Genomic DNA, 15,095 nt, shown 5'->3' on the forward strand with positions numbered 1-15,095 from the left:
TGTTCCCCCTGACACATGAAATGCAGGGGGATTGACCCTGAGAAATGCTTTGTTTTGGTGGGTATCCCTTATTTTGCTCCCCTGTTTTGCAGACAACTCTTTAGGTTTCTTTGCTGTCATTAATGGAAAATCTCATAAATTTGATGGCGTTTTCCCTCATTTATTCACAAAAACTGCCTGTGCCAAGCACTGCTTGGCTGCAGAACTCTGCAGCAGCCCCTTCTGTCCCACTCTGGGTCTCACATCCCTCTGGCCAGACCCTCAGTCTGTACCTGTGCTTGTTTAGGATTTAGAAACCTCCTCCCTGAGCCTGACCAGGCTGGTGGGTTTGAACCAGAGCTCTGACAGCCCCCACCAACACCCTCCTGTGAGAACTATGCTGGCTTAACCCACTGGTCCTAAAATACCCTAAAATACCACTTTCCCACCCCCATTTCCACTTAGTGTTCCCTTAGGGCAACAAGGGCATCACACACCATTCATGGGAGGTGCTGCCACGGATCCAATTAAATGCCATAAATATTTTTTGGGTGACATCATTCAAAACCTTAGAGGGGCAACCAAAAAAGGTGCCTCTGTGCCATTCCATGGTCAGGTGCTGCTATCTGGTGGCCCAGCACCAGCAGTGCCAGCGGGGCCCCCAGCCCCCCCAAACTGAAAGGAATTTAAACTCTGCAGTGCAACATTCATTTCCCACTCAATTTTGTGGGATTAATTAATGCTGTGGTTATTCCCCTAATTATTATCAGGGGACTATAAGAGCTGGCAGTGCACAGGATGTTGCAATCAGCAGGCACAGGCTGAGGGGACACTGAGGGACAGTCTGTCCTATGCCAAGGTCACCTGGGACAGGTTAGTTTGTTCAGTGGTTTGCCCTGGGCTGTGATTGGGGTTTGTGATGAAAACAGGGACGAGCACACAGGGATGGTTCAGTTCCTGCTGAGCAGGGCTGGCACAGAGGCCTCTTCTGCTCCTCACCCCACCAGAGGAGGCTGGGGGGGCACAAGGGGACACAGCCAGGTGACCCCAAGGGATGCCCCAGACCCTGTGGGGTCATCAGCATCTAGAGCTGGGGGAAGGAAGAAGGGGAGAGAGGGATGGGATTTTTCCTCCCTGGTCACCATCAGGTGTGATGGAAGAATAAATCCCTTGTTTTGCTTTCCTATCACCAGTTAAGCTCTATGTCACTCCCCAGGCTCTCTCAGCATTGCTGGGGGCCCACGTACCACTCACAGCTCTGGCCCTGCAACCCAAAAATGAAGTGTAGGAATTTGAATGCCACAGGCAGCTGAGGGAGCTGGGTTTGAATTTGGAGGTGGAGGGAACATGATCCCTGCCTGGGATCCAATGGTAGGATGCACAGGAACAGCTCCAAGCTGTGCTGCAGGGTCAGACTGCAGAGGGAAATGCTTCCTTCCTGAGAGGGGGGCAAATAACTGGGAAGAATTCCAGAGGTGATTCCAGCTCAGTCCTTTGCCTGTGGTTTTAACACCAGGTCTCTCAGCCCTCTCAGGTAGATGGACTGGATGACTTCTCCAATTTCCTTCCAACTGATCCTGGCCTAGAGGTTTTCATGGACATTTTCAACTGGGAACTGCCCCTCCTCTGCTCCAGGCTTCACTGGGAGCAGACTGGTGCTGTGATATTAAATATTAATAAATATACCAGCAGTTTTTACAGAATACATAGTATTACTGCCCATTATTGCTGAAAAGGCCACCCAAAAAAACCCCACCCCCCCACCCAGCAATGGCTTCTCCAAACTTCAAGCCACCTCTGAACCTGCCTCCCTGCAAGTCAGATGCTTCAGCTTATAAATGCTTTCAAGACCAAATTATTATCTGTGTCTATTTTAAAAATGCCATTTATTACCTAGTGTCTATGATAATCAGCTTTTAAGTTCTTCCCCAAAAATGCATCCAGACCATAATTCCCAGGCAGCATCTGGTTCCCTTCCCTACTCCAGCACCCACTTGGATCATGTTTAGGTATCAATTATTTTTATTTACCCTGAAGTTTACTTTCTTTTCCCTTAATCTACAAATACAAAGTGAAGACAGAGACAGTGTGATGCCCATTAAATAGTTTTTATTCTTTAGGACATGAACTGCATTTCCACTCATTACAGTACTGTAAAGTGCAATGGTTTCATCTCCCTCCTGTGCACACTTTCAAGTATTTAAAATGCCCAGAAAATGTTTCTTTTTTTTCCTTTTGAATTTTTGTTTTCTTTTTTACAGCAGCTGAGTTACGGAGTTTTAATCTGGCAAAACCAACCCAGATGTGCCTACAGGTTTGGGTCCTTCACTCTACCCCCCAGCTGGGGGTCCTCCAACACTAACTGCTAGTGGAATGCATTTCCCAGTGTCCTTAATCCACCTCCTCGATGGTTGGTCCAGAGGAGGCTCCACCAGAGGGAGGAGCTCCACCACCCGGGAATCCTCCAGGCATCCCCCCGGGCATCCCTCCAGCGCTCTGGTACAGCTTGGTGATGATGGGGTTGCAAACCTTCTCCAGCTCCTTCTGCTGGTGCTCAAACTCCTCCTTCTCGGCCGTCTGGAAAACACAAAGCTCAGTTAATGTTATGGACACAGCACAGAAACAAAGCAGGATTATATATTCTGAGAATCTAGGCTTATTTTTAGTCCAGATCATTTTTATTATTATTTTTGCTTATTATATTATGCTCAGCCCCACCAAATCAGACTTGCACTGAACAGATATAAGATAACTAGACCAAGCAGAAGTTTCAACACTACCTAGTACTTTTATCACTGTTTAATGTTAAGGTCCAGGAGCAACACATGAGGTCAGGTCACTCATGGGAGAAACCCAGCTGGAAAAAGGAGGGATTGGAAGCTGTGGTCGCTCAGACATCCAAGGAAGGAACTTGGACCAACACAAGTCTTTCGACTTCTGGTGGAAACTACGAATGGCTTTGGAGTCACTTTCATCACAGCAACCAGAGCTTCTGCATCCTCCTGGACCAGCCCAGCCCGACACCAGGACCATGGAATGTGACCTACCTGATTCTTGTCCAGCCAGTTGATGATCTCGTTGCATTTGTCCAGGATTTTCTGCTTGTCCTCGTCAGAGATCTTGCCCTGGAGCTTCTCATCCTCCACAGTTGCTTTCATGTTGAAGGCATAGGACTCCAGGGAGTTCTTGGAGGACACCTTATCCCTTTGCTTCTCATCCTCTGCCTTGTACTTCTCTGCCTCCTGCACCATCCTCTCGATGTCCTCCTTGCTCAGCCGGCCTGCAGAACACAGGGCACGGTTTGTGCTCAGTCACAAACTCCCAGAAGTTAAAAATCACACATTTCTAGTTAGTTTGGGCAGGCAGAAGAGGCCCAGAATGTGCTTCCTTAGGAACTCATGAACTACTGCACCAGCAGCAAACCAAGGCTCACAGCTATAATCAGTGTCAAAGTGCCAATTACAGCCAAGTTGTGATTAAAATAAAAAGCACAGTTCAGAGCTCTCCTCAGCCTCCCACTCTCAGAACATGTGGGTCCTTACCCTTGTCATTTGTGATGGTGATCTTGTTCTCCTTGCCAGTGCTCTTGTCCACAGCAGACACGTTCAGGATGCCATTGGCATCAATATCAAAGGTTACTTCAATCTGAGGGACACCTCTGGGAGCAGGGGGAATGCCAGTCAGCTCAAACTTGCCCAGCAAGTTGTTGTCCTTAGTCATAGCACGTTCTCCTTCGTACACCTAGCGAGCAAAACCATCCAATTATGTCATTAAGGTTGGCATTATTAAACCATAATGAGCTATTAATTATCCTGAGGGGGACATGGTCGCTCAGACATCCAAGGAAGGAACTTGGACCAACACAAGTCTTTCGACTTCTGGTGGAAACTACGAATGGCTTCGGAATCATCTTCATCACAGCAACCAGGATTTTTAAGCTGCAAGGACACACCACCTCTGGCCTAAGAGTTACTGCAAGCACCTTATCACCTGAGCCCAGAGCTCTGTGCTCACCTGGATCAGCACCCCGGGCTGGTTGTCAGAGTAAGTGGTGAAGGTCTGGGTCTGCTTGGTGGGGATGGTGGTGTTGCGCTTGATCAGCACTGTCATGACACCTCCAGCTGTCTCAATACCCAGGGACAGCGGGGTCACATCCAGCAGCAGCAGGTCCTGCACGTTCTCAGACTTGTCTCCAGACAGAATAGCAGCTTGCACAGCTGGGGAAAGAATGGGTAGTGTTAGGAGCCAGATTAAGCTACAGATAAAACTGTACACTACAGTCAAACTGTACACTACAGTCAGGCACATGGCTCGCTCAGACATCCAAGGAAGACTTTGGCCATCATTAGTAGACTTCTGGTGGAAACTACGAATGGCTTTGGAATCTGATTCATCATTGCAAGTCCAAGAAGATTTACTGATTTGAAAAGCTTTAGTCATCCAGGTGGTAAACAAAGGGCCTACAGCTGTACTGCTCTGAGACTTGAACTCAGGTAGCAGTTTGTACCACCACCTCCTACAGCTGCACCATGTGAGTTACTGCTACATGATAGTTACCTGCACCGTAGGCCACGGCCTCGTCAGGGTTGATGCTCTTGTTGAGCTCTTTGCCATTGAAGAAGTCCTGCAGCAGCTTCTGGATCTTGGGGATGCGCGTGGAGCCGCCCACCAGCACGATGTCGTGGATCTGGGATTTGTCGAGCTTGGCGTCCCTCAGGGCCTTCTCCACGGGGTCCAGGGTGCCCCGGAACAGGTCGGCATTGAGCTCCTCGAAGCGAGCCCTGGTGATGGAGGTGTAGAAGTCGATGCCCTCGTAGAGGGAGTCGATCTCGATGCTGGCCTGGGTGGAGGAGGACAGGGTGCGCTTGGCGCGCTCGCAGGCGGTGCGCAGGCGGCGCACGGCGCGCTTGTTCTCGCTGATGTCCTTCTTGTGCTTGCGCTTGAACTCGGCGATGAAGTGGTTCACCATGCGGTTGTCGAAGTCCTCCCCGCCCAGGTGGGTGTCCCCAGCAGTGGATTTCACCTCAAAGATCCCATCTTCGATGGTCAGGATGGACACGTCGAAGGTGCCGCCGCCCAGGTCGAAGATGAGGACGTTCCTTTCAGCGCCCACCTGGGAGGAGAGAATGTTTTTAATTCACCTCCTGCTCGGGGGTTAAAACTTTTCTGTTTGCCCATCAGACAGTTAAACAGATTTCACCATAGCTTTAAACAATCATAGAACAGCACTTTCACCTAAGCACCTTTCCTACTAAATTCCAAAAATATTAATATTTCTTGTCAACGATTCCAATGGATAAAGACTTTTAGAACATTTAAAATACATACTGGAGATTGCAGTACAGCTTTTAGCAATTTTAGACTAGAACCCTTAGCTAAGCACCTTTTGCACCACATTCCTGAAATGTTGTTTTAATGTTTCTGCTCAGGGATTTCAACAGATAAAGACTTTTAGAACATTTTATCTGTAGAAAACATACTTAAAAAAAGACATAATGGGGACATTGCTTGATGTAACTGAGTCAAAGCTGCTCAGAGGACTCAGAAACCCTGAAGCTGTTCTAAGGAGGAGAGAAGATGGTGAAGAGGAGGATGAAGAGGAAGGAGAGGTCTTTGTGACTGCTTGTCACAGTAAGGGGAAGGGTGTCCAAGGGAGGTCTGATGGGACAGACAATTCTGGGCTAGGTATAACCAATGATGTAATATTCAAATATTAATTAGATACAGTTACAAAAATAAAGGCCTATACTGTGGTGTGTGCAATATATGTTTTGTGCACTTAAGTGCTATGATATAAGAACAGCCTCCTATTCTTCTCTACCCAAAATTGCCCAGAACTATTTCTCCTGATTCAGACCTGATTTAACACCACACCATACCTTTTTGTCCAGCCCATAGGCAATGGCAGCTGCTGTGGGCTCATTGATAATTCTCAGGACGTTGAGCCCTGCAATGGTTCCAGCATCTTTCGTAGCCTGGCGCTGGGAGTCGTTGAAATAGGCTGGGACAGTCACCACTGCATTGGTAACAGTCTGAAAAACAGCAACCAACAGCTCAGTTATCCATGCCAACTGCTCAGAGAATCACTCACGACATTCCACTCGAGTCCTAAACCTCACCTTTCCAAGATAAGCCTCTGCAATTTCCTTCATTTTGGTTAAAACCATGGAAGAAATTTCTTCTGGGTAGAAGCTCTTTGTCTCGCCCTTGTACTCCACCTGCACTTTGGGCCTGCCAGCATCGTTCACCACAGTGAAGGGCCAGTGCTTCATGTCAGACTGGACCACAGAGTCGTCAAATCTGCGCCCAATCAACCGCTTTGCATCTGCAAAACACGATTTGACCAGGAATATTATGTTTATTCACAATTAAAAACACTAAGTCCTTCCTAAAAATGCAGAAAACTGTGGAATATTATCCTTAATCTGGAATTATTACTGTCTGGGCGCAGGCATTGCTGACTTTCACCTCTTGGATATGCACAAACTCAGTGGTACCACCTCAGAAATGCTGCAGCTGGACCATAAACCAGCCTGAGACAGTTAGTTAAGGCCATTTAAAACAAACTGCCAAGAAATCCTGCACCAAGGCAAATTTTTAGCCCTAAGGCAAAAACCTTCCTTGCATATAATATAAAATTAATTAGCAGTAATCTAACTGTATTAATCAGGCTAAAAACAAATTAGGGATTTTAATTTGCAAGAGGAAGCTCTAAGGCTGCTATTAGTAATTACTGTAATCAGGTAACATTTATCCCTTTGCTCAGCTTCTTTACACCAAGTCTGGCAGTCCTGCAGCCTTACCAAACACTGTGTTGGTTGGGTTCATGGCCACCTGGTTCTTGGCAGCATCTCCAATCAGCCTCTCTGTGTCTGTGAAGGCCACGTAGCTCGGTGTGGTCCTGTTGCCCTGGTCATTGGCAATGATTTCCACCTTCCCGTGCTGGAACACGCCAACACAGGAATAGGTGGTGCCAAGATCGATCCCGACAGCTGGTCCCTTCGACATCTTGTCTGGAAAACAAAAACAAAAAAAAAGTTTAATTAAAAGGCAAGAACTGCTGAAGGTTGCCCAGAGAAGCTGTGGCTGCCTCATCCCTGAAGACTTCAAGGCCGGGTTGGAGCAACCTGCTTCAGTTAAAGGTGCTCCTGCTCGCAGCCGGAGGTTGGAAGCAGTCGATCTGTAAGATTCCTTCCAATCTGAATTACCCTGCTACTGCAGGATGAGCCCCGCAATCCCGTTCCCGTTATCCCACGTGGCAGCGGGATCACACCGGCTGCATTCCCACCTTCCACCGCTTGGCGTCCTTTGCGCCACTCGCACCACGTGGCGCGCGACTACAAGTCCCGGCGTGCCCCGCGCCGCCCGCGCCGCGTGACGGGCGCAGCGGGGCGGGCCCGGGGGCTGCCGGGAAATGGAGTCCGCGCCGGGCGGGCCGCGGGCGCTGGCACAGCCCCAGCCCCGTGCGGCACCCACCCCACTGCGATCCGTCCTCCCGCAACACCCCATACGGGGCCGCTTCTCCACTCTCCCCCCCTTCCTCCCCGCCTTCGGGCACTACATCACCCAGGGTGGCCCCTTAGGGAGCCAACTTAGGCGCTGCGTCTCCTGCAGTCCTCCCCCTCCCGCCCTTTCACCAGACGCGCGGGGGGGAAAAGGGGGGGGGATGCGGCGGGGAAGGAGCGGAAAAACCGCTCACAGACCAGGAGAAAACCGGGGATAAAAAAAAAAACCACTGCAGCGGCAAAAAAACGCGTCTGCACCCGCCATTTCAGCCCGATCCCCGCAGCGAAAAGCCCTCTCAAGATACAAAACCACCCGCGCCCTCCTGAAGCCGGCCCAAAGCTCCAAAGCTCCCTCTCTCCGCGCCTTCCCCCACGCAGCCACATCCCCCGCACCCCCCGCGTGCTGCACAGTACCCCCCCAGCGCCATTACCCGCAATCCGGCCCGGTCTGTTTCTCACACGGGAACAGAGGCTCCGCTCAGCTCCTGTTCGCTCAATGCCCCGCGCCCGCCGAGCCGCCTTTTTATACCCGCCCAGAACCTTCCAGAAGGACACGCCCCCCGAGCGCTGCCCGGGCCAATAAACGCGCGGGTTCCACCCCCTTGCCCGTCGGTGATTGGTCGCCGTCCTGCGTGACGCGCACCGGAAAGGGGCGTGGCGCGCCGGCCGGCCCCGTGTTCTGGAACCTTCATGCGCTTTCCCCGCGCACCCCCCTCCCGCTACGAGTGGGGCGGGGCTTCCCGTGCGCCGCGGCCAATCAGAGCCCGCGTCTCCGGCCGCGCGCGGGTGACGACCCCCAGGGGCGGGGACAGGGAAGGGGCGGCAGCCAATGGGCGCGCGGCGCGCCCGGGTTTCGTTTGCATATTTCGCAACGGGGCCAATGGGAGCGCGGGAATGGAGGCTGATTTGCATAGAGGGAGAGCGGAAAGGGGGGCAAGAAGATGGCGGCGCCATGAGGGGCAGCGACAGCAGAGGTCCTGTGGGGTTAATGAGCGTTAATAATTAAGAGATCCTGTGTCCCCGGGATCCCGCTGTACCCTCAGAATTCCCTCCTCCCCCCCCCCCCCCCTCCGGGAATGGCGGCATTTCCCGTTGCTGTGCTCGCAGCCCATCCCCACAGCCTTCCCCACAGCGTGTGCTCAGTGAATCTCCCCGGCACAATAATCACCGTCCTCCATGTTCCCTTCAACAAGGCTCCCGGATTTATCCCCGCGCCCCCTTTTTCTCCCAGGAAACCACGTTTGTGGTGTTTTAGGGTGACACGGGGTTTTTCCACAGAGCAAAACCCACCTCAGCGTCTCCCTGCTCCATAATCCATCCCAACTGTCCTTATCCATCAGCAGCTCCAAACCAAGCCAAGGCACAGGGTGTTCCCACAGCTTGGCATGTCCCTGCTGCTCACTCGCAGCTCCCAGCAGGGATTATTTCTGTGGAAATAACGGAAATAATGTGGAAAGCAGGCTGTCCCACATCCCTTGGGATCCAGGGAGCACGTGGACACCACACAAACACTGCGATGGTCCCAGCACATGAGGCTTGAGCAGAGGTCAGGAATCACCTGAGGTCAGGCTGAGGACTCAATCCAATGTTTACACGGCATAAAGGGCAAGTGGGAAAAGTCAGGGAGTCACCAGGAGGAGGGAACACAAGATAAGAGCTCTCAGCGTGACCCCTGACCAGGTACACCTCACCCTGTCCAGAGCACACCCTGCTCCCACCTTACACCAGGGATGCCCCTCGGTGTAACTCACACTCAACACATCACACACAGGTGCAGTGCTGTTAGCCTTTGGAGGTTTTTTTTGTTTGTAAATCATGAGCAGAATTCCACTAGGACCTGAGAACAGCAGCACCTGCACCTCAAAATTCCACAGTGACATTTAGATGTGCAACCACACTTGGCAGAGCAGAGTGATAGCAAGTGAAGGGAGCCTGGAACAGCAGTGAGTCAGTGCAGGGAGGAGGGCAAATGACTCATTACATTAGGAATTAAAGGCTGTTAACGAACTGGACCAAAGTAGTTCATTTACTGTGTATCAGAAAAATTAAGGTTTGGCAGGCTGGACACTGTTAAGTATTTTGTGTGGAGTTTCTTCAAATTACTGATTCCAGTTATTTCTGGACATGAATTTAGTATGTTAGGGATCAAGCACTGCTTCTCCTTTAAGAGTTTGAAACAGAATTGGGAGGAGAATAGAGATTATCAAAGACATTCCTCCTGCTCACAGCAGCAACATTTATTTATACAACACTTGCATCTGCACTCCCTGGTTGAAGTTTGACAATCACACATTTGCAAGGCCATCCCTTCCCTCTCCCACCACATTCTCCCCCTCCAGTGTGTCAGTACAAACGGATCCAGGTTAAAAATAACCCCAGATTCGATACTGTACAAAAGTATGCAACTGCTCCACTCCTCTGAAAATCCCTAATCAGGATTTTTAATGTCACCAACTCCAGTGGGAGCTAGTTGACGGCGTTTTCTCATGAATCAGGGACAGCCAGGACACACTTATGAGACCACTGCATTCTGTTTTAAATCCTGTCTGGTGATGTTGCAATTTTTACTCCCAGATTTCAGTAAGGAGCATTGCTGATGTGGGGAGACCTCTGCAAAACACCCTCGGGGAGAGGAGGTTGAGAGAAATCAACCACAATGACGTTTAGTTACCCTTAAAATCCCACCTCCAGCTCCCACACTGGAGATTCCTGTTGGCTGCCTCAAACTGTTCATCTGCAGAGAAGATCTGAACTGTCTGAGCACGGGTCAGGTGGTTCCAGGTTTCCTTGTCACCTCACAGCCCAGGAGATCAGTGAAACACGGGCTGGTTCAGCAGTAAGGTCACAGGAGTGGGAGGATAATGTCACCAGGGGTTTATATCTGTGCTGGCACTATTTACCACCTCCATCCTCAGCCAAAATATCTCAGGTGGAAGAGCTCCATGGAAGACAAAACACCACTCACTCGGTACACCCAAGGTCTCACACATTTCATACCGTGGCCTGTAATTTAGACTGAAAAATATCCAGGAAAAAAACCAGTTTCTCCATGTTTCCATGCAAATATGCAAATAGTCCTCATTGGCTTAAAAATGGTATTTTTAACTCCATAGTTTTTCCCTTGGATTCAGCTTGACAACATGTAACACATCACACCACAGAAGATGGAGCACTGTGCGAGTTGAGTTGAGCTGCAGCACTTTAGCTGCAGCACCTTTATTTATAAAACAACCAACCAAAAAAAAAATTATGAAATCATTGATTCAAAGGAATCAATAATAAATATTTGCTTTCCTCTGAGCTGTTCAGACACAGTACAAGTACACCAATTATAGCAGGTAGAGGAGATGGAAGCTTAGTTCAGCTGCTGAGAAACAAAAGAAAGCTACATAACATGGTCTTTAATCACACAAGTAATAACTGGTATATGACAGTAAATGCTTTAATACACTATTTTACAAAGAGTTTGGCTTATGGTTCATTTGCTTCCCTTGTGCAACTCCTGAAAACGGAATACCTTTGGAATGATCTCTTTCTCCTGTTCCCTTTGAGTAAGGAATTTTCCCTCTGGGTTTCCTGCTGGCAGCAGAAGTGCAGCACTGACTTTGTGTTCCCCTGGGAGATCTCTGATGTGGGGGCTGGAAAGCACCTCAGTGTTTCAGAGTTAGTGATTTTAAATCATTGTGGTGCCCACGTTCCCTAAGCAGGGCCACACACCTTTGTTGCATGGCAGGAGAGGTGCTTTTTCTGGCAGGGTTTCTATGCAGATACCTGGATAGCAGGTACCTCAACTGCTTCCCAACAGGGCTTGGAACAGCCAGGAATGATCACACATTCCAGGCTTCAGCCATTCCTCCAACTGACCTTCACCAAAAGGCTCATAAACCTCTCAGCCCCTGCAGCCACACTGATGCCTCACAGGGCAAGGAGTGACTTCTCTGCTCCAGGAGGGTTGGGACACCAGGAGAGGGTTGCCACAGCTGATCTGTCCTGCAGCTAATTCCCAAAGGCCTCCAGAAACTCCTCCAGGAGCAGGCTGGTGCATTCTCCGAGCCTCCAGGCTGCAGACAGGGGATCCTCCTCCCTAATAATTATAAATCTGGCCCGTGACTCAAAGCAAACCTTTGGTTCTCAGGCTGGGACCAGCTGAGCTGTTGGAATTGTCACCCTCAGTTTGTGGTGAGGAGTTCCTGGTTGCCCAGGCAGGAGAGAAGCACTCGGGGGTTTGTGTGCACGGAGTGAGGATCCTCAGCTGCAGCACAGGTGACATGAAGCACAATAGGCAGCCATAGGAGAAGCCCCAAACTGCTTCAGCCATCCTATTCCTGCTCTTGGGATTCCCCCAGGGCTCTGGAAAAGAGCAACTGCAGAGGAATCACAGGCACTTAGAGCTGCCTCTCCAAACAGCTGATCAGGAATGTGCTCCTGGAGCACCCAGGGAAGCTCTCTGGGTAAAATGACAGAGTATCCAACACCAGGATCCAACACCATGGAAGCAGCAGCTTATCAAACACCTCCTACCAGCTCCCCTTTGCTTAAACCTTAAACTCAGGATTGTCTTCCTTGCACAACATCAGCACTTTGTCCTGCCAAGGGTTGACTCAGGGGTAGAGAAAGCGAGTGAAATTTTGGTACATCTGATGAAAATGAGTGACTACTCCTAGGAAAAGAGGTTCTCATATAATATAGGGGAAGTTTGAAATCTATTTCCCATATGGAAGCAGCCCAAGCAGGGCTTGGCTGTGATCAGGTTCTTTAAGATCTCAAGTAAGGAAGTTATGATTCCAACCCTTAGTCAAAAAAGGAGATAAATTACAGTCCTGGAGTGAAAGAATTATAGATCTGTGGTTCTTCTGTGCAGGTCCATCTTCTATAGACTCATCCCACAAATTGAAGAAAACCTTCCCTCCCCTCAAATGGAAAAAAAAAAAAAGTCCACCCTCTTTTTTTTTTAACAGAAAATCATCAGTCCAGGAATACAGGAATCTAAAACCTACAAGCTCAGTGTCTTGTGTGTAGCAGTGGTCAGAGCCAAGTCCTTCAGAGGAAAATACAAATGACAGAACTCTGCATCTGTCTCCCATCCTTTCCTATTGGCCTTCAACTTGAAGTGTAAGACTTTATATTCCTTGCAAATGTTTAGTCTGGTTAATCACAAAAAATATTTGTTACAATTCTTGCAGTTTTTTAAGAACCTTGCTAAAGGTTTAAGCCTCAGCTATAGCACGTGGCCCAGCATTTGGTGTAGGAATGGGACAATGCACACAAATATCTCCTGGTGGAAGCAGCATTGTGCTTTTTTACCTGTCCCAGGTGTGTTTTCCTCATGTCCTTCAGTCTTACCTGGAGGCCACCTCAAGAGTGCTGTTGGTTTAGTCTTGGGAAGAGCTCTCCATAAGGCTTCTACAGCACAGCTCCCCCCAAAACTGGGGAATTCACCACCTGCCAAGGACAAATATCTTCCAAATGCTTCATCCAGGCTTTTTGGTAGATTGGTGGCCCTCCCCTTCTGAGGAACTGCCTCCCTTCTGGATTCAGGGCCCAGTTCTCATCTCACTAAGGCTCATTTGCCACAGATCCCACTCCAGAGGGGTTTCTGTGGCTTTGCAGTGCTGGCCATGAAAGCAGAGCAGGCTCCAGGCCGTGTCTCTGGGTGCACCAGTAAGTTTATTCTGGCAATTAAAGCACCTCTGTTTTCTTGACATAAAAGGTCCTTTCTCTTTAATACAGAGTTCAGTTCAGACACTTGCCTTAATACTGCATCTCCTGACCTGTTGGAGTGATCCTTTCATTTCCACTTCAGTTCCAGCCTCCAAAAGCATTTCACTAGGAGACTGAATGGAGAAAAAGTGAAGCACCTTCAGTCCCCTTTGAGGCTGGACACCAGCCTGCCCTCAAAATCTTCAGGTGAGACCATGCATCTTTGAGAAAGTTCTCCAAAACTGGTACAAGAGACTTCTCCCTCCCCACAAAACCTCTCTCTGGCACATTATGCATCTTTATGTCTCTGTTGATCCCTTTTAAAAAATCCTGAGGTTTGGTTTCTTTTCACCTGCACAGCGCTTTGCTGTTGCAGTTTTTAAATGCTCAGTGTTCCATTTCCAAAAAAATAAAAAAAACCCAATAAGAGATAATTTAAAAAGAAGCTCCCTTTTCCCTCAAATGCCTCCCTTTTCCCTCAGATGCCTCCCTTTTCCCTCAAATGTATCTTTCTTCAATAAAAGAAAATCCCATATCGGAACTTCAATAAAAGAAAATCCTGTATCATAACCTCAGTGCTGGAAGATGTACGAGAGTTAAGTGGGAGGGCTTCTTGTGGTGTGAATAATCACGAGTGATTAAAATGAAGCTGACCAGGAAGATAATTAGCTAATCTAACAACTCCTATGTGGCTGGTGGTGTGTGAAGTGTTTCTGGGCAGCAGGAGCCTCCCGAGGGTCACACGGTCTGGAACGCCCGGCTCTGGGCAGGCACCATCACCAGCGTGGCTCCCATTTTCATCAGGTTGTTGTAGTCGACCTTCTTTGGCTCCATCTCCTTCCCTTCCATCTCCCTCTGGCTGTACTGGGGAGGGGTGAGGTGAGGGGTGGCTTCCGTGGACAAAGTCCGCTGGCTGCGGGAGGCACTGTTGGCTGTGGACCTGGTGGAGGAGGAACCTGAGCGGGAGCTCCTGGAGCCAGAGGAGGAGGAGCTGGGCTTGACCAGATGGGCCTTGGGTGCCTCTGCATCTTCTCTGCAACCAAACAGATGGCAGGGGCTCAAACACCACTTCCTCATTTCGCCACTGCCATAAGCAGTTGCTCCCTGAAGCTGCAAATCACCAGGGAATATCTGTCCAGGAATAATTTCTGTTATCTGCTTTCAGAATTCTGTGCTTTGTAACTTGGTGGACTGAACCCCCCTATTGCCCTGCAGAGCTGCTGGTCAAACAGGTTTGGAATAAACACACACACAGCTCTGCTTGTGGAACAAATAACAAATACCAAGTGTCACTGCAAACAGCTCAGATAGAACTGTCTGCTCTGTAATCCTGACTCATAATGAGAAATGGCCTGGGCAAAACTAGCTGAAACCAGTTCTTCCACTTAAAATAACCTGTGGGTAGAGAAAGAAGTGCAAGAACTGGGTCCTGAGAGAAAGAGAGAGAGGATGTAACAGTCAGGCGTGAAAAGGTGATACAAGAGGGTGAGGCTCCAACTGAAAATTCATGCAAGGTGAGAAAGAGAAGAAAGCAGGAAAAAGGGAAGGGAAGGAATCAGCAGAGGCTGCTTTCAGGCTGGCAACCTGAGTGTGAGGCAGAGGAATCAGCTGCTGAAGGGATTACAGAGATGTCATATGAGGGCAGTCATACAAATAGACACAAAGATGGATCAAGGCACAGGGGTTGTTTCTTCAGGGCGGGAGCAGCTAAAACTCCTTCCTGGAAATAGATCTTTCCAGTGCTTTCCTTCCTGGGTTGGCTGGAGACCAATCTCTGCTTAGGGGAGTTAAGGGGCAGGCCTGGAACAGATGAGCTCCAAGAACATGTGTCAGCATTGCCGGGGTGAGGGTGTCCCCTCACACAGGGCTCAGGGATTGCTCACCCCGGCTAAATCCAGAGCACAGTTGTTC

The 15,095-nt window shown here is 49.4% G+C and overlaps 2 protein-coding genes and 3 non-coding genes across 5 annotated transcripts in view; all 5 read right to left on the reverse strand.

The window, feature by feature from the left end:
• Positions 1-2,068: 2,068 nt before the first annotated feature.
• HSPA8 (heat shock protein family A (Hsp70) member 8) lies at positions 2,069-8,047 on the reverse strand. The gene is made up of 9 exons (XM_027655433.1): positions 7,916-8,047; positions 6,783-6,992; positions 6,099-6,304; positions 5,859-6,011; positions 4,537-5,092; positions 3,994-4,196; positions 3,522-3,720; positions 3,027-3,259; positions 2,069-2,556 (listed from the first exon to the last, which is right to left on the reverse strand). The coding sequence occupies exons 2-9, from the start codon at positions 6,985-6,987 to the stop codon at positions 2,371-2,373; spliced, it is 1,941 nt and encodes a 646-aa protein (XP_027511234.1). The 5' UTR covers positions 6,988-6,992; positions 7,916-8,047; the 3' UTR covers positions 2,069-2,370.
• On the reverse strand, positions 2,866-2,962 carry LOC113953089. Its single transcript, XR_003529734.1, has one exon. It is a non-coding gene; the product is annotated as a small nucleolar RNA SNORD14 (small nucleolar RNA).
• LOC113953088 lies at positions 3,807-3,903 on the reverse strand. Its single transcript, XR_003529733.1, has one exon. It is a non-coding gene; the product is annotated as a small nucleolar RNA SNORD14 (small nucleolar RNA).
• Positions 4,291-4,381, reverse strand: LOC113953091. Its single transcript, XR_003529735.1, has one exon. It is a non-coding gene; the product is annotated as a small nucleolar RNA SNORD14 (small nucleolar RNA).
• A 2,618-nt stretch (positions 8,048-10,665) lies between the features above and the next one.
• CLMP (CXADR like membrane protein) overlaps positions 10,666-15,095 on the reverse strand; it is a 41,949-nt gene continuing 37,519 nt past the window's right edge. The window contains 1 exon segment of the mRNA XM_027655659.1: positions 10,666-14,217. Within this exon segment, the coding sequence (XP_027511460.1) occupies positions 13,923-14,217 (295 nt within the window). The 3' untranslated portion in view covers positions 10,666-13,922.

Source organism: Corapipo altera, unplaced genomic scaffold (assembly GCF_003945725.1).
Source record: "Corapipo altera isolate COAL_440 unplaced genomic scaffold, ASM394572v1 71, whole genome shotgun sequence".
Lineage (NCBI taxonomy): Eukaryota > Metazoa > Chordata > Aves > Passeriformes > Pipridae > Corapipo > Corapipo altera.